The sequence below is a fragment of the Mus caroli genome, unplaced genomic scaffold (genome assembly GCF_978045245.1).
Source record: "Mus caroli unplaced genomic scaffold, Mus_caroli_1 scaffold_14, whole genome shotgun sequence".
Classification (NCBI taxonomy): Eukaryota; Metazoa; Chordata; class Mammalia; order Rodentia; family Muridae; genus Mus; species Mus caroli.
The window spans coordinates 48,588,419-48,607,316 of NW_028227269.1; the positions used below are offsets into that span (position 1 = coordinate 48,588,419).

The 18,898-nt window shown below is 38.4% G+C and overlaps 1 protein-coding gene across 3 annotated transcripts in view; it reads right to left on the minus strand.

Annotated features, from left to right (window-relative positions):
* Positions 1-7,074: 7,074 nt before the first annotated feature.
* The window catches only part of Prkd1 (protein kinase D1), a 290,171-nt gene continuing 278,347 nt past the window's right edge, over positions 7,075-18,898 (minus strand). For all 3 annotated transcript variants that reach the window (XM_085830348.1, XM_085830349.1, XM_085830347.1), the window contains 2 exons: positions 8,892-8,977; positions 7,075-8,047 (listed from right to left, as the gene is read on the minus strand). In XM_085830348.1, the coding sequence (XP_085686474.1) occupies positions 7,829-8,047; positions 8,892-8,977 (305 nt within the window). In that variant the 3' untranslated portion in view covers positions 7,075-7,828. The remainder of the gene's footprint in view (positions 8,048-8,891; positions 8,978-18,898) is intronic.

Genomic DNA, 18,898 nt, shown 5'->3' on the forward strand with positions numbered 1-18,898 from the left:
GCCAAGTTATAAAATGAAACAATGTGCTAATGAGGCTAAAAAATTGTAATTAGGATTTGAAATATTGGTCTGTCGAAAGATAATTATTCTAATGATTGTTTCTGTGTGTACACAAGCTACAATTTTATGAAGTCCATGTAGCTTACTTTGCAGTTTTTCTGTGGAGCACAGTTCAAGACTGTATGTCCACTTAGATGTTCCCAGCTTAGTTGTAAGTCTGAAGGGAAAGACCCAGATAGGAGGGAGAAATTCATGCTGATCATGAAAGAATACACTTTTTGAAGTATTGAAGTATTGAAAGTATCGCCAGCTAAATATAGACCCTGACCTTCTTAGAAGACATTTTATCTCTCTGTGAACATTAACTTAAAGATAGTTTTCAATTCTTGAATCCAATCAAAAATTTAATTTTTTCCTTTACCACAAAAAAATAAATGATTAGAATATTCCCATTGTAAAAAAAACTGCCACTACTCATTTTATGGCAGAGTGTGATACTGTCCTGGTCTTTGAAGTCATAGATAATCAAGCTCAATATAGCCCAGACTACGTGAGTTTATCTATCCACTGATGTGACTTCCTTGGGACCTTTTACTCTGTTCACATCAAGTTCATTCTTCTTTCTATATTATTATGCAAATGTGTCCTCCTATGCCTCTGATTCAACACAAAGTGGGACAAAACTCCTGGAAAGCATCCAGAGAGCCTTTCACGCATGGGAGACACTCAGTGGTAACTCAGGAGTCAGCTGACAATGCAAGACATTTTCTAGTGTGAGAACGAAATTAAGAGGAGAAAATTCATTTGAATTTCTTTGAAAACTGAGGTCATTTAGACTACATTTCTTAAGTGAAATTCAAACTCATTTCTCAGAACAAACCAGTCTCCATAACTCCAAAAGAATATTTTCAAAAACAACATGAGATACAATGGTTCTTTTATTTCTTGAATGGTGTGTGTGTCTTGCTCCAACATATTATTTAATCAGTAGGGCTGGCTCTTTATAGTCATTTAGAGAAATTACCTATAACTAACCTCCTGGATATAACGCAGGACTCAAAAGAGAACCACAGAAGAGTACATTTTTTGTTGTTATTTCTCAACAGCATATTTCTGAGAATTAGAAAATGTAGACAGTTGACCACATGATCCAGTTTTCTTGCCTTTTTCAAATGTTGAGATGAATAAAACCATCATATCCTGTGGCTGAGAGATGGATCAAGTAGTTAAAAGCATGTATGCTGCTCTTGAAGAGGATCAGAGTTTGGCTCCTACCATTAAAGTTTGGTGGCTAAAAACTACCTGTAACTCCAGCTCTGGTAGACCAGATATCCTCTCCTCAACTCCACAATAGGAAGAAATTAGGGCAGTCAACTCCTCTAGTTGTTTATGTGCACTAAGCTATGTGAGAGTAATACTGTTTATAGGAATTTATCTAAGTTCATTCAGTAAAGCTTGATGTTAGAAAACCTGTGTCTGTCAGTCTCAAAGTTCATTTCCTTCCTGGTACCCCATAAAAGTAGACAGAGGAATGGCATTGGAGGAGAAGAGATTTAGAGGAATATGGATTTTTTCAACTGCTGTGTACCAGCACACTGAAGGTCATGAAAAATACTTGTTGAATGACTAACAATAAATGCCACTCTTGAAAGCTTCATTAATTCCCTGGGCCACTATACTGTGAGAGTTTTATATGAATTATTCGGTTCATGTGGGATTATAGGACTTCCATGGATACCAGGGCTTTATCTATATCATTTGCGGTTTTCACTTCCATTCTAACAAAAATTTACCAGTTTTATACTGGAAAGCATTGAAAGTTTTGAGAGAAGATAGTTGCTGATGATCCAAAATTGAGAATTTTATTCTATGAGTTGTAAACTTAGAAATTAAAGGAAAGAAACATAAAAAAGTATTATAGAAAATTAAGATACCTGAGGGTCTGAAGAGATGTTTGAGTGGGTAACATGTCTGCTGGACAAGTATGCAGACTCCTGTTTGAGTATCCAGCACCCATACAAAGCCTGGGTAAGTATTGCCTGCATGTGTAGCCCTAGAACTGGTGGCAGAGATTAGCATAACTCTGGAGGCTACTGGCCAGTGGCTATAATCAAAAGCATGAGCTCCAGACACACTGACAGACCTTGTCTCAAAAATATGACGGAGAGTGAAAGAAAGATACCTGGTATCAATAGCTGGCCTTCTTATGCACAGGCATAAAGGATCATATCTGCAAACACATATGCACACACACACACACACACACACACACACACACACACACACACACACAGGTATTCACCATACATGAACACAAACATGTGAATGCTCATGTATTTACCACACATGTATACACACACACACACACACATTCACCATACATGAACACAAACATGTGAATGCTCATGTATTTACCACACATGTATACACACACATTTATACACACACACACACACACACACACACACACACACACATTCACCATATATGAACACAAACATGTGAATGCTCATGCATTTACCACACATTTATACACACACATTTATACACACATATTTATACACACCCAAGCAGGTGGGGAAGGATATAGGGCAGAAATTAGATACTAGGTAGAAAGAATACGAATAAAGGAAAAAGAAGTGTCTGAGAGTTTTTTGTTTTGTTTTGTTTTGTTTTGTTTTGTTTTGTTTTGTTTTGTTTTGTTGATGGTGGGAAAGTGAGCTCAATGTAAATCAAAATGAAATTTGCTACTGGATAACAATGAGCATGTTTAATCAATTCTGTGGTGGTAGACTATGTCTAATTGATAGTAAAAAGAACTAGGACAAAGGTCATATAAAACATCCAGACAAAAATTTAATACGAGTTATTATGCTAAACCTTCAATGTTTCCACCATGGAGAAAGAGAAACATCTTAAACCAGAGTGACAGAGTGACAAAAGAGCTACTAATGCTGAGGACATCATGACGAATGCTTATCCTGGGTGCTGAGGTTTTGCTATATGCTAATATATGAAAATAACTTGGGAGATCCTACCAAGCATCATATTGCCATTAGTTGAGATTAGCTAAAAGGTTGAGAAGATTTCTGAGACATGTGCACACACTTTGTTACAGAAAACTATACACACTTAGGTATAAAGAGTCTTATTCTTCAGACAAGATCCTGAAAAAGGAAGTGGAGTAGATGTAAATTTGGAAATAGATGTCACTTCACAAAGAGTACCAAGGTTTAACAACTTGATAATTTAATAATTTATCAAAAGAAAAAAGAATAAACTTTAGTAACTGGCCAATGTCATACAACAAAGTCATTAACATTTATCCAAAGAAACCTATTATGTCTCAGTAAAATTTTAGGGACATGGGGCCCCATGTTCTTCCCCATTCCTGAAAGCCTTTGTTCTTTGGCAGTGTTACAGTAGTTAAATGTAGGCTGGGGAAATGGCTCTGTACTGATGCAGGGGGATGGCTGCAAACAACCATGGAGAATCAATACTATAGTCCTTCTACGGCTGCAGTACTTACTAGAGCAATGATCAGACTGGAAGAATGTTCTCATATAGCCCTTGTGGCTAGAGGCAATATGAACATACAAAGCTGCACTCTGCTCCAGAAAATACTGATGGTTTTATGCTATTCTATTCCCTGGCTTCATGAATGGCCCCACAGACAGCAAAAACAGTCAAGGGAAATGTACAAACTGTCTGAATTCAACCCATGTAAAACAGCACTGTTATACCCATGTCTAAAGCTATGCTATGTAAGATGATTATCATAAAGGGAGACAAAGGAAACATTTACAAGGAGGCAAAGTGTGTCCATTTCACCAGAATTAAGTAACTATTAATTTGAAATAGATGACAAGTAACAATGTCTGTTAGAATCAGTAAACCAGTCATTAATAATAGAAACAAATAAAAACCAGTAGAGATGCTAAAATGTTATCAAATACATGTATCGAGTATATCAAAAGCACAGAGAAAGCAAAAACACTAAACATATAAAGAGTGTTATGAGTTGGCATCACTATGCTGGAGCCTAGAAAGTGTCTCCAGCCAAGTGAAAAGTTATTCTCTTGGTAGCTAAAGGTAGCAGGGTCCTTAGTGTATCTTCAGGAAAAGTCAAGTCCTCTTTTTTCAGACAGGTATAATTAAAGAATATGCAAAATGTGATTGTTTCTTAGAAAACCAAATTAGTACTGTCTGAACAATAAAGCAGGAGAAAGTGGTGGCTTTTTTAAATTTATGTGCTCATTATACACATCCCATAAACAGTTCACCATGTGGTTCTCAAAATACCTGCATCAGAGTAATCCTTTCAAGGGATAGACATAACAAAAGCAACACCAAACAAAATATTTCTCCTAGTACTCTCTTCCTGCTCAGGACAAAGAATGAACAGTGGTAGGCTCTTTGGTGGATCACAACATGCAGAGACCATCAATTATGGCCTTTCAAGTAGGCGAGTGATGTTACTGCTGAAGCACAACTGACAGTGACAAGTATACACGGTACATCTTTCCCTGTGTTTGACAAAATGATATATATATAAAAATGTCTGTTGGCTTCTTGTATTAAACATACTGGCTTTCTCCTATTGGTATCATAATATACCAGTATTTCAAACTATGAATTATTTTACTGAAAGTGATACTTATCATCAGCAGTGACTCACAGAAACTGAAGCCTTACAGCATCACTGATACCTAGGGAGGAAGATGGGTGGCAAGGATGATTTAAATTTCCGATCCTCCTGCTTCAACTCCCAAGGCTTGGATTAAAGGAATGTGTCACTGTGTTCTGAATTATGTAATACTAGGGATCAAACCCAAGATTCATGGACACCATGGACACACTCTACTAAGCTACATCTTCAGTGCTGTAGAAACTTGACGTCCAAATATTCAAATTTTCACACACTCTTTGTAAATCTCTAACACTCTATCTGAGCAAAACCCAAGGTTCATTCTGAACTCTTTCATTCCACATTTAATTATTAACAAGGACCACAGGTTCCACCTCCCGCCATCTCTTATATGTACCTCTTTCCGGTCTTCCTAGTTACTGTTGCTTGGTCAGCTCTCACTCCCTCTGCAAGGGCAGTTGGCTTTAAGGTCATTAGTTTTGCCTCAGCATTAATATAGCTTCTGCAGACAGGGTGAACTTGCTGATGGTGCTAACCTCAACTTCAAATGAAATTTATTAGTTTAATTAATTAATTTCAAACAAAAATTTGAAATGTGAATGGTTTTCTGAGACTCAAACAGTACAAATTTCAAACCTTAAAAACAGTATTGAAGAACCTCTGAATCTAGATATTATAACTTCTAAAGGCAGATATGCATTTAACATGTATCATTGTCATTTAAATTATGATTCTCTAATGTATGCTACATATGTTACTCCTTTACTCTCTTGAATCTGCTTACTATTCTTTTGTCATAGAAAAGGTGCTGTTCATATTCCTACAATACTCATTCTCTTATTAGTTAGCATGTTTTATTCTGTCAACCCCAAAAGACATCTATATTTTTCTGTATGCAGTTACTTGGGCATGAGTACACATTTGGATGTGCACATGCACATGCACAATGCACACACAACCTATTTCCTATCATATTTTATCCCATATCACCTCTAAAGTAGTAGATATGGAAACTGAACTTTTCAGACTACTTAAATGAGCAAGAATATTAACAGTCTTAACACATTGATTTATTCTTTGCCTCTTATTCTCTGAAGCATTCTATATCTATACACACACACATACACATATATACATACATACACATACACACACAGTCATATATAGTTTGCCACTGTCATCTCTCTGAAAAAGAAAAAAACCCTTCTAAGAAGGACTGAAGTATCCACGTTGTGGTCTTCCTTCTTCTTGAGCTTCATGTTGTCTGTGAATGGTATCTTGGGTATTCCGAACTTCTGAGCTAATATCCACTTATCAGTGAGTGTATACCATGTGTGTTCTTTTGTGATTGGGTTATCTCACTCAGGATTATATTTTCTAGTTCCATCCATTTGCCTAAGAACTTCATGAATTCATCCCCAGAGCTCCCAGGGAATAAACCACCAACCAAAGAGTACACAAGGAGGGACTCAAGGCTTCAGTCACATATGTAGCAGAAGATGGCCTTGTGGGACCTCAATGAGAGGAGAAACCTTTGGCCTTGTGAAGGCTTGATGCCCCAGTGCAGGGGAATGCCAGGACAGGGAAGCGAGTGGATGGGTTAGTGAGGAGGGGAAGGGGGGATGGGATGGGGGGGTTCAGAGAGGAAATGAGGAAAGGGGATAAAATTTGAAATGTAAAGAAAATAATAAAAAAAATTGAAAAAAAAAGAAAAAGAAAAAATTGACATTGCTTGACTCTGTGCCCCTGTGCGTCTGGTGAGCACAGGGCTTCCTTTTTCCTCTTTGACTGTATAATGTTGTTTGAGTGGATTCTTATTTTTTTTTCAGTATTTAATGGTTTATTTCAAAATTATTTTTCTTTTATCACATAAAAATAAGCCCAAGCCAGTCTTCAGATAAATCTCTGCTTTACCATCAGTCAGAAACTTACATTGAGCCTGTAACTGTATATGCCTACTTCTCCATGTTGATGTTCGGCTTTGTTAAGTTTTCTCTTCAAAGCTTCTTTTCCAACTCAGTGAGGTGACAGGCACGGTAGAAATGTTTCCCTACAGGCTAGAGAGATGGCTCAGTTAAGAGAACTGAGTGCTCTTGCAGAGGACTGGCGTTCAATGCCAGCACTTACACTGCCTGTAATTTCTGTTCCAATGGATCTGATGCCCTCTTCTGACCTCACAGGGCCCAGGCACACACATGGTCAACAGACATACATGTGAGGCAAAACAGTCATACAATAGAAGTAAATAAAGAAAGAAAAGAAAAGTAAATAAAGATATACGAGTTTTAAAAAGAAACGCACAGGCATGACATGACTTTCCTGTCTTTGAGAAAATACCTTTGAACTTCACTGTCCTAAAAAGAAGACCATAGACTATAAGTAAAAATAATTTGATTAGTATGACACCAAGTTTGAAAAGAAGATTTATTTCTTATTATTGAAAAATACACAAAAGGCCAACATTTGCTGAGTTGCTGGTTTTCCGTGGATACAGTTGGTATTGTAAGAAAGGAGGAAATGCATCTGGTATGGATAGCAGTTTACATTCTAAGGCATTTAGGCTTAGAGCAGTAGCTCCACATATTGAGGTGCACTTACTAGAGTTTAAATACACTGAGGCACAACAGACAGGCAGAACAGTTGAACCCACACAGTAGAACTGTTTCCATGCGAGTCAATCTGAGGACATTTATGCCCTCTCCTCATCTTTCATTCTCCCACCCCCACCCACTGTGCATTTTGAGTTGTTCACAGAACACCTGCAGATTATCTACTCCTCAAGAGTTTGCTTACAACACCACCATCAATGGGAGCACACCAAACACAATGGTGTCCTGGATAGGTCCTGGCTCTCACCAAAATGAGGCTCTGGTAGGAAAAACACTGATTTGCAAAGGCACAGTGGAGACAGGTTTAATGTATTAAATATAACATAAATCATTCACAATAACAAGTTTAGTGTTTCCGGGAACTTTTGTTAATACAACACAGTTGGTCACACAAAATACAAATGCTTCTGTTGATTTGTCTTGGCAACTCAGATACATCAACAGTGCTAACAGTTTAACAGCTTTGTTCTCATCTGACAGAAAATAATGGCAGTTCTGCAAGGCAAATGTTAAACCTGACCGTATGTATTTATTAATTCCACAGTGTTTTGACAGATTAGAGGGGATGGAATCAGAGGATGCTGACACGCTCACTGAGGGCTTTCATCTCTCTCTCTTCAGCCTCAGGACTGTCACTGTGGCAAGCACTCAGACTGATCAGGTGCGCCGGGTACTGCAGCCCCTGCTCGCCTGCGTACTGTTCCCACCTGGAGTCATCGCTTTCGTGGGTAATATAGCGTTCTCCAATTCTGCATTCCAGCTCTCGTAAATCTAACCAGGTCTGATAGTCCTGAAGAAGAAATGCCAAAATATCATCCTAGAGATCATTGCAACTTGACGTTCTTTTCCTATGCTGGTAGTTCTTCTAGTCTGTGTGGTGACCTGTCCTTTCTATTCTCTCAGTGCTGAATCACAATGCATCCACAGGCAGCATCAGCACCAAGGTCATCTTATTTGCTTAGCCTTAGACCATGCATGCTGCTTGGAGGATGCCCTGGCTCCCAGTGTGGATAATTAATGCTTGTAGTCAAGCAATTAGGAATGTTGATATTGCTTTGCAGTTTAATGGCTATAAGTAATCCTTCATTATTTCAGAATATCATTTTCTAAACTTTGACACCCAATATGAAAACAGCAACTATTTAAGAGAAAATGCAGTACACACTCCTGTACTTTACATTTGTCATGTATTTATATCCATGCATAATATCCTGAAACTTGAAATATAGCTTCCAAATGAGACCAGCAAATGGGCAGATGGGCATCTATTGAGACAACTATCAGGAGTAAGCATACAGATGCTTTCCAAATCTGGTCTTTTGAGTTCTGCTATGACCCTTGGTGTGTGTGTGTATGTATGTTTGTACATATGTATGGCAGGGGGAGCTCTGTGCACGTGTTCCATGTATGTGTGTACCTTCATCAAATCTTCCTGATAGAAAGAAGGACATTTAGAAACACTACACTGGTATTAAATTGGAAGGAATTGCATGCATTTTGGAAAAAAAAACAGTATTAGGGTAATTATACCTGTATAAACATGACAAAAGATTTTTACAGCTAATATAAAAAAGTCTTATATATAAATAACTGGAGACGGGCCCACAAAAATACAAACCACGGATGACTTTTACCTGTAGCCAAGGGTGACTCAAGGTTTTATCCACGCTGTAGCGTTTTCTCATTTTCACTTGTAGCAAGTTATTGATAAGATCAATGGCTGAAAATTAATCATGATTAAAAATAGTTACCAATTATGTAATGAATATGTAATTTACATAGTCCTAATAATATCTGTTAATATAGAGATATAAGAGCAATATAGTGGTAATGGTAAAACCTGAAAGTAATTCCTTGAGAATTCTAAATCAAGTTGGAACTCAAGGGGTAAGGATGAGTATTTGAATATATTGCACAATGTGAATTTTAATTTGTGTAAACTGTAATATGTTTTTTAAATTTTAATATATGTATTTTTAGCATGCCTTAAACAAATATAGTACTAGTATTGAAGAAAGAAAATTGCTAATTTTGTTATAAAATGCAGTCAGTATTTGAATACATATAAAGGGAATTTCAGATTTCAATTAGTTGGATGTGGTAGGTCAAGAGGCCAAGGCTTAAGGACGGTTACAAGTTCAAGGAATGTTTGAACTATAATGTGAGTGCTTGTTTTGAATAAAAAATAAAATAAAATAGAAAATGAAATAGCTGGTTGAAGGTGTAGATATATGGACATCATATATTCTAGAAAGAAATATAGTAAAACATGAATCACTTTCAAGATATACCTGTGACCTCAAAATAAACAGTTCTGTAAGAATTTGAATTTTTTTCTCTTTCTTTTTAAAAGGGCAATAAATTAGATTTATATTGGAAGTCATTGATTTCCTGGTATAAGACAAGTCCTGCCCTCTGCGGAGTTAGAGTCACCATCCAGTCAATCTCCTAGTCTGCCTGCTTTGGGCTCATGTGCACAAACTTCACGAAGAAAAGGTCAGTTTTCTTTATATCTTCTGTACAAAGCATCTAACTGACACCATGTGATGATGTTCTTCACATTTAACTGCTGCAGAGTTGTATTTTCAGCTTCCACACTACATTTTATTCTTAAATTAAAATTTCCATTTTGGGACTTATTTTCATAACTTCTCTATTTCCTTTTTACTGTCCTGCCCACTAAGTGAAGTAAGTATCCAAAGAATACAAGCTCTTGGAGTAGAGTATGTGATCTCTCTCAACTCTAGCCTGTCCGAGGCCTGACGTCTGACAGATAGATTTTTCTACTGAGAGCCATAACATTTGAAAAACAGAGACTTAATACCTCAGGTTTCCCTAACCACCAAATTTTAATAGGAAAGTGCTGTAGAACACCAGTGACTAATCCTTACCAACTTGCATGGTCTTGAAAACGCAGACTGAAGGAACTGCCCACAGTAACAAACTTGCAACATTCAGTCCAAACAGATTCAAATCCTCCGTTAGTAAGCAAAGGAAATTAATGTCCATAATCTTTTGGCATCTAGGAGTTTTCCTTTGGTTCTAATATTTATATATTTTCCTACTGAAGGGCTACATAATCAACACTAACTTTTTGATCGCACGCCTTTAATCCCAGCACTCGGGAGGCAGAGGCAGGCAGATTTCTGAGTTCGAGGCCAGCCTGGTCTACAAAGTGAGTTCCAGGACAGCCAGGGCTATACAGAGAAACCCTGTCTCGAAAAACCAAACCAAACCAAACCAAAACAACACACATTTAAAGGCCACCGCTGCCTTTCAACCCTGTGCCTTATCAACCCTGCCTTGGTTGCAATCTATATTTCAAAGGAGATTCTAAATTTCTCTTCTTCCCACTTTGATATTCCACACCCCCTTTCTCTTTACAGGCCATATCTAACCTAATACAATACTGGGTAATAAGAGTTTATAACTTGGGGGACTAGAGAGATGGCTCCACTTTTAAGAGCACATTCTGTTTTTTCAGGAGACTTGTGTTTTGCAGCAAGCACCTATATTGGTCCTAACTGCTTGTAACTCTACTTCTAAGACATCCTACCCCCTCAAATGGCCTTTAAGAAGCCCTTTGCCCAGATGCAAGCCACATACTCAGGCATACACACATATACACAGAAATGTAAAAACAAATTTAAAACATTTATCATATATATGTATTATTTACTCATTAATTAGGGCATTTACTAAATATTATCTAAGTTACACTTATGGAGAACTAGTTTGAGAAGCTGGCAATTCAGCTGAGGAAGCAGGGTACTTAGTACAGTTTCAGAGTCCAAGCATGTGTTTTCTCTGAGCTTTTGAAAGTACAGTTCTCTCTGTGCACAGTGTGTTGGGCATGAGCTTTAAAACATCCATTCATATGATTTACTCGCTGGAGAGTAAAGTGCACCTTCCATTCTGGCTGCTGTGAAGTCACAGTTCAAAAATGGAGGCCAAGGGGTGAAGGGGGAGCTCATGTGCTACGGCAAGCCCGCAGCAGCATTACAGTTCTCCAAGCACTGCAGGGCATAAATACACGTTATTAATTCACTCGTTCTGCTTTGAATTCTGTAATTAGGAAGGTGGGAGTACAGTAACTCAACAAAAGGTCTGGTTTGTGCCCAAATGGGCCCCAGTGGTGAGCCACACTGCTTAATGGATGGAGAAGTCCTGGCAGAGGAGGGACTACAAGTGTCTACAGAGAAATGGAAAATGGAAAGATGGAAAAATTGTTCTGAATGAAGCTTATGATCCCAGGCCTGCCTGCCAGTACTCTTGTGACCTGAATAAGCACAACAAAGCAATGAGGTACTTCTACAAGAAAGCACTTTAGGCAGCAAGGAAAGGAGGGGTGGAGGACGGACATGTGTGGATCAATATGCCTTTAAGAATTAGAATGTAAAACAAAAACCTGTAACTGTAAAAATATCCAGTCAACATTCTAGCCTCTTTTTTTATGTAGAAAAATAAGTTTTAATTTCTGATTTTGAGAGCCCCATTTGTTTATCACTGCCTAGAAAATTCTCAAAACAATTCATTATTCACACTTCATACGATGTAGCCTCAACTGCATGATCTAAAATGGCTTCCAGTAAATCCATTGTGCGTGCATGCATGTGCATACGTACACATGCGAAATGCCACACCAAGGTTTTTTACATAGTTTCTGTGAATTGAACTCAGACCATACGCTAGTAAAGCAAATGTGTATTTCGAAGGAGATTCTAAAGTTCTCTTCTCCCCTTTGATATTCCACACCCCCTTTCTCTTTACAGGCCATATCTAACCTAATACAATACTGGGTAATAAGAGTTTATAACTTGGGGGACCAGAGAGATTGCTCCATTTTTAAGAACACATTATGCTCTTTCAGGAGACTTGTGTTTTGTAGCAAGTAGCCATATGGGTCCTAACTGCTTGTAACTCCCCTTCCAAGACATCCTACCCCCTCAAATGGCCTTTGCCCAGATGCAAGCCACATCCTCAGGCATACACACATATACACAGAAATTTAAAAACATTTATCATACACATGTATCAATTACTCATTCATTAGTACATTCACTAAATATTATCTAAGTGATACCTGTGGAGAACTGGTTTGAGAAGCTGGCAATTCAGCTGTAGTCGCATAGGTACTGGCCCATGTTACTCAGACTACAAAGTGGCAACTCTTAATATTCTACTTAGTTATAGCAAAGGGTTTTCTTTCCAAGGTTACCTAGACTGCTCTTACTTATATTTTAGATAAAGACCTACCTGTAGAATATAGCAGCTTCTCAGTCTCTCTCAGCCTCACACTAAGCAGTGGTTTAATAATCTGTGAGACCCCGTTCTTTCAGCACAGCCTCCTGCCAATAGTCACTAGACTTTTCTCAAAACCTTCTAAAAACTGGGGCAAATTTTTGCTTATTATTACTGGCTAGTTTGATCTACACATGGGCATTCTTTATATGACCCTGGAGTAAAAGATTTTATTTTTAAAAACTGCTGCATCCATGTCTGATTTAGTATAACAATAGCCCTATGAAATGCAGTTTCAAGTCTCTAATTCTAATGGAAAAGGAGAAGCTACAATTACCCAAAGCCCATAAGTTGGTCAGAGTCAGGTGGTTTAGAGGCAATGATATTGAGGCTGCACCTCAGGGGACCCAGCTCCCAGGCTTCAATGTTATACAATATGGCAGACAGAGCCATAATATATTATAACCATGTTAGTACTGATAATGTCAGGATTTAACAATTTTATAATTGTTTTATAATCGTGGACTTTAGAAGGTGGTAAGCCAGGAATACAGGAGGGAAGTATGTGCTAGCTGCAGGGAGGTTTAGAAGTGCCCAGTCATTGAGCTAGTCAAGGCATATCAAAACTAGCTGGTGTTTGTGTGAATGTGTGTGTGTGTGTGTGTGCGCGCGCGCGCGCGCGCGCGTGTATTTCATTCATTAATCCAGAGAGTTCTTAGGTAGGTGCAGCGTGTGTGTGACTCGCTGGGAGCCAAGGCCGTTTAACTAGTTCACTGATACCGTGGACATTATATTTTTCATTATGTTTCTATCACACTTTTGCATATTGAATTCAGGGCTCCTTGTGTTCCATTGTAACTGCAGCCCACAGTTCAGCCATCAAAGAATATTGTGAATGTGATATGATTTCCTTTTGCTCATTTGCTACGTGTTAATCCCATTATGAGAACACTTTTGGGGCAAAGCACAGAACTTTAAACATAGAGCTTTCTGGCTATATCCTAACTCACACTTCTAACTTCCAGGGCTATTTATTATTTCTTGAGCAGCTTTTTCCTCCTCCAATGTTCCCATCTAGTTCATACTTTATTATCCTCAACAGGCTATTATAGGAAGTTTCTCACCCCACAAAATACATTATCATGATCAAGATATATCTGTCCTTGATGCTACTTTATCAATCTGGCAATCGTATGTAAAAATACATAATACATCCCTGGCAAAGGAATTCTTACAAATACTGACTTTTAGTCATTTCCTCTAAGAACCAAGATTGGTTTTTCTAATTTTTTAAAAAACAATATATTTAATCACTCATTATGGGAGTCTATCAGAAATCAAGTCTGAAATTTTTAGTCAATGAGCTCTGCATCGAGTCTCCTTTCATGAGATTTGGGCAACTGTAGGTATCTCACACACATTAGGATCTTTTTCATTTCCATCATGGGTCACTGAACAGCACACTAGGCACAAGCCCACACTGGTTAACTCCTTAAGGGGCTCCAAATGTGTCGGTCTCTTGTCTGTTACTGAGAGTTTATAAGGACACTTCCATGTCCTCCCTGGTTCCAGCTCCCAGCAGGCATTGCTATATGTACTTCACAAAAGGAAAAGGGACCAAGAGTAGGAAATGGAGTGGCAGCAACAAAAATAAACTCTAGTGTCAACGGTCCCCAGTGGGAGCAAAAAAGGCCAAGGTGCTCCAGCTCCATCTATCAATCAGGAAAAAAAAAAGTTCAGAATGCTAACATTCATATATGGAAGAAAACATCTGTCTTTTTCGATATGAGTTACCTCAATGATGGATTCAAGCTCTACCTGTTTACTTGCAAATTTCACTGTTTTTAAAAGCTGAATAATATCCTATTTTATAAGTATATTAAGTTTTCATTATCCATTCATCAAATGATTAGAATCAAGGCTATTTCAAACTTCTGGCTATCAAGAGTAGAGCAGCTATGAACACAGATGAGCAAGTATTTCTATAGAAAAAAAATGTTAGCTTCGAGGTTTAAATATGTGTCTTTCAATCTGACCCACCCTGCAATGAAGTAGATTATAAGGGAACAGAAGTGAAGACTTTTCCTCCTAGGAAAGGGAGATAGAATATAACAATGAAGAGATAAATGAAAAACTAGGAGAACTAAAAGGAAGGGAACGAAGAATATAGGGTATATAGGAGAGAAGATGGGAAAGGACAACAAATACTACAGGCATGTTGAAAAGCCATATGATATGTTGAAAACCCACTACTCTAGAAGCTTCCTAAATATATACATATGTGAATTGCATCTAAATGGAGTCACCATATTGTAGGGAGATAATGCCATAATGACACCTTATGTCACCAAGTAAAACTTCTTCGTTGAGTTGTTAGCCCAAGGGGTCCCATAGGCTTCCCCCAAACATCACAGACTATTGTCAAGACTATTGTTTGCTCCCCACAATATGACAGTAAATCCTTCTTGCTGAAGACACAATTTAGTTATGTCATCAACCATCAAGAAATTAAGCTGGAGCACAACTAGCAGCTTTATCCCTATGGTGTAGCGTTTGTGGCATTGGAAGGAACCCTACATGCTACTGGAGGAGAAAACCAATGATCAGTCTGATTCAGTAACAAACTCTGAAAATGACAGCAGGAATGTCTCTGCAAGACATCTTGCTGTAATAGTGGCACAAATGTTATAGTACTTACCAATAATTTTTCATTGACTTTAACGCCTGGACCATGAGATGAAACCCATGCCTGAAACTACCAATGTGGCTGTGAACCTGAGACTCAGTAGGACATAAGCTCTAGGTGAATTCTACTTCTTTTTTTTTTTTTCTGTGAAAGGATTATAGTAATAAAATGACTACAGATGACATATGCTGATGGTCACAGATCAGCACATCAAGTAATTATCATAAAAGAAGGCATTTATTTTGAAGTGCATGATAATGAACACAGAGACCCACAACTGGACAGTGTGTAAAGAGTGAACGACTATGGAGTTTTTAGCCCTAATTGGGATGTCTTTTGAACAACCTTTTGCTCAAAGATCTACATAAAAGAAATGGAGAGTCTGTAAGAATCATAGATGATGGATTACTCCAAGGAAACAGCATCTTTCCCAAACAGTAGGACTGATGTATGTATAAGCACACAGTGACTGTGGCAGCATGCCTAGGACCTGTAAATGCTTAAACCAAGACAAAATCCCAGCACCAAGAAGGTGTGTGGATACAAACTTCCAGCCCAAACCAAGCAGCTATTTCCAATTGATATCTGCTGGGGAAGAGAAGATCAGTTTTCTTCAATGGAGTGTTACTAGTTATATCAGCCACACTTCAGGGCAGAATCTATGTCCAGGTCAACATAAAGTGGATTCTGTGTTTTTGCTTTTGGGGAGGGGCTACTTTCTGTTTCATTTTACTTGTTTTGATTTTCAGGTTTTTTTTTTTTTTTTTTTTTTTTTTGGTTATGTTGCTGTTGTTACTGTCGAACAATGTGAGAAGGAACATGAAGTTGGGTGGCTAGGGAAGTGGGAAGGATCTGATAGAAATTCAGAGCGAGAGAGATTATTAGTATAATAAAAATATAACATATGAAAAAATAATGAAAAGATGCAAACTGCTGACCTCAAAGAACTGCATAGTGTGGCTTTGGAATGAGGGTATGCAGAGGGGAAGTGGAAGAAACAGACACAAGAGTAGGCTAGGTTGTGAATTCCTCTGAAAAGCAAAGTGAAGTAGGCAGACAATGCGTTGAGGAGGTGGGCAGAGTGGGATATGAGATGGAGAAGTGGCATGAAGGTACCTAGGCAGGAAAAGAAAGAGCCATGCAGAAACTACAGGTCACACAGGGTTCCTTAAGGAGCTGGAGTGCCAAGGTAACTTAAAAATCTACAAGAAAAGGACATATGGATATCCTATACTTCTTTCTACAAAATCAGAAAAACAATTATTTCAAATGTCTGGCTTTTGTGGAATGGGGAATGCTGTGACATAGTACTGGCCTCTAAGCTATATGGGATAATAAGCTGATGCCACTATGAATGGCTGGATTTCATCTAGGGCCAAAGCAAAGCAGGATGTGAGACCCTCTGCCCTCTTCACACTTACTTCCCCTTAATCTTTCTATCCTGGCAGACAATAGGGGAAAATTGGGTGTGATGGTTTGTATATTCTTGGGCCAGGGAGTGGCACCATTCGGAGATGTGGCCTTGTTGGAATAGGTGTGACCTGGTTGGAGTAGGTGTGTCACTGTGGGTGTGGGCTTAAGATCCTCACCCTAGTTGCCTGGAAGTCAGTCTTCCACTAGCAGCCTTTGGATGAAGACAGAACTCTCAGCTCCTCCTGCATCATGCCTGCCTGGATGCTTCCATGCTCCCACCTTGATGATAGTGGACTGAACCTCTGAACCTGTAAGCCAGCCGCAATTAAATGTTGTTTTTTTTTTTTTTTTTTTTTTTTTTAATAAGACTTGCCTTGGTCATGGTGTCTGTTCACAGCAGCAAAACCCTAACTAAGACACTGGGCAATACCTACATTTATTTGCAATAAATATGACAGTAATGTTTGCATTGTCATGATTACATTCCAACCACCCCATCCTATTTATTCTTGGAGTCATCCCTGATACTATTCTGGCAGTTCTAATCTCTTATTATCCACAAATTCAGTCCCATTAACAGTTGGCTGTTGAATAGTCTATTAAGGAGCCATATTAGAACAATGTAGGGAGTACTTTTTTTTTTCCTAGTTGCTTTTCTTATGGAAACATTATCAGCAATGAAAATTTTAATTTTTACGTTTCACATTCATGGCCAAAGATTTTGGTTCTTTCAAAAAATTTCTGTAGCCATACATCCATGCTTTTCCCAAAAATTCGGAAAAGGAAAAAATACAGTTTTTAAATCTATGTTTTACTTTTTTTCTTTTTTTGGGGGGGGGTATTTATTTATTTATTTATTTGGTTTAAGTTATTGGCTTGTAACTTTTTGCCCAGTAAGTTTTCTTATTATTCTATTAAACAAAAGATTAAAGTATCTGCAACATTTTACCGTACACTCATTTTTAAACACGGTGGGTCCTTTGGAAAGTCTTAGGACAGCTAACGCTCCATGGAGCTCATGGCTAGGTGCACGAGGATATCCGTGGAAGAAGGAATTCTAGGATGTATGCAGATGCTGAGGGCTTTAAGTTTATTCAGACAAATAAGTGCTCCATCAATAAAGGTATTTTGATTCTATTTTCCTCTGGCATCAATGCCCTGAATTATCCTTGAAACTACAAACTGTACTGCAGTCATTCTGGATTTCAAACTAAACGTCAAGTACTTGGATAGCAACCCCTAAGTGTACAAGATACATGAGCCCTGCTATGGAAAAACTGAAAGCATGCAAAGCATGGAGGAAACCCTGGAAAGATGCTGTCACTGACCCTTCTGCAGAGCTAACACTCAGGGCCCACGGTTCACCTGTCCCAGCTAATCCTATCTTCATCTTTGATCAAGTCCATTGATCAGTTCAGTATGTGTGGTAGGTTCTTCCTACTCTCTCCATTAGATTTTAGCTTTGTTGAGGTCAGACAAAGTTTTTTTAGTAAACTTGATGAGTCTCTAAAACAAAAGATGGATTGGAACTTTGAGGTTCTATTTGGTGGCATCAACGCATTAACCAGAAATTTAAATAGTATCTTGCTCAGCTCTAAGTTTTAATGCCCATATTTTATGCATGTGGTCTATCTGTTTTAGTTATAATATTTTTGGATGATGGGGCACCACATCCAAAAATAGGATATTTTGGATCGCAGCCTCAACACTGACTATTGTCAGAAAATCAGAAGGATATTTGCAATACAGAGCATTTAGTTTATAGCAGAGAAAGGACTTATGACCCCCACCCCCACCCCCATGTTTGTCATTTTGGTCCAATCATATCACTTTTTTCTTTTATGCTTTCTATCCTCACATTTCTCCATCCCACACGATTCGGGTTGATATGTTCAGAGGGACGCCAATTTGGTGGAGCCATCACCAGCCACCCTCTAGGCTTTTCTCTTTGAGGCAGTGGTACACACCCTTCCAGCTCTACCTCTGACTGCTGAAGTGCAGTGATTACTACTTCTCTCCCTATGCTTGGCTTCACGCTGATGAGAACTTGTGTGTTTATTTTAAAAATCGTTTTGCAACCCTTCACATTCCAGCTCTCAACGCAGCATGCCGTTGCCCAGCAACACTAACTGGGACGCTCCTCACAGGGGCTGCAACCAGAGGCTGCCAACAGCTAACAAGGCCACTGGAAATCACCATCTCACTCGTTCCTGAGTCAATTACCGGAATCCAATGAAGTGAAAGACCTTTAGAGACTCGAGCCGATGGCTTCGGTGCTCTCAGTTCTTTCCTCTATAGAAA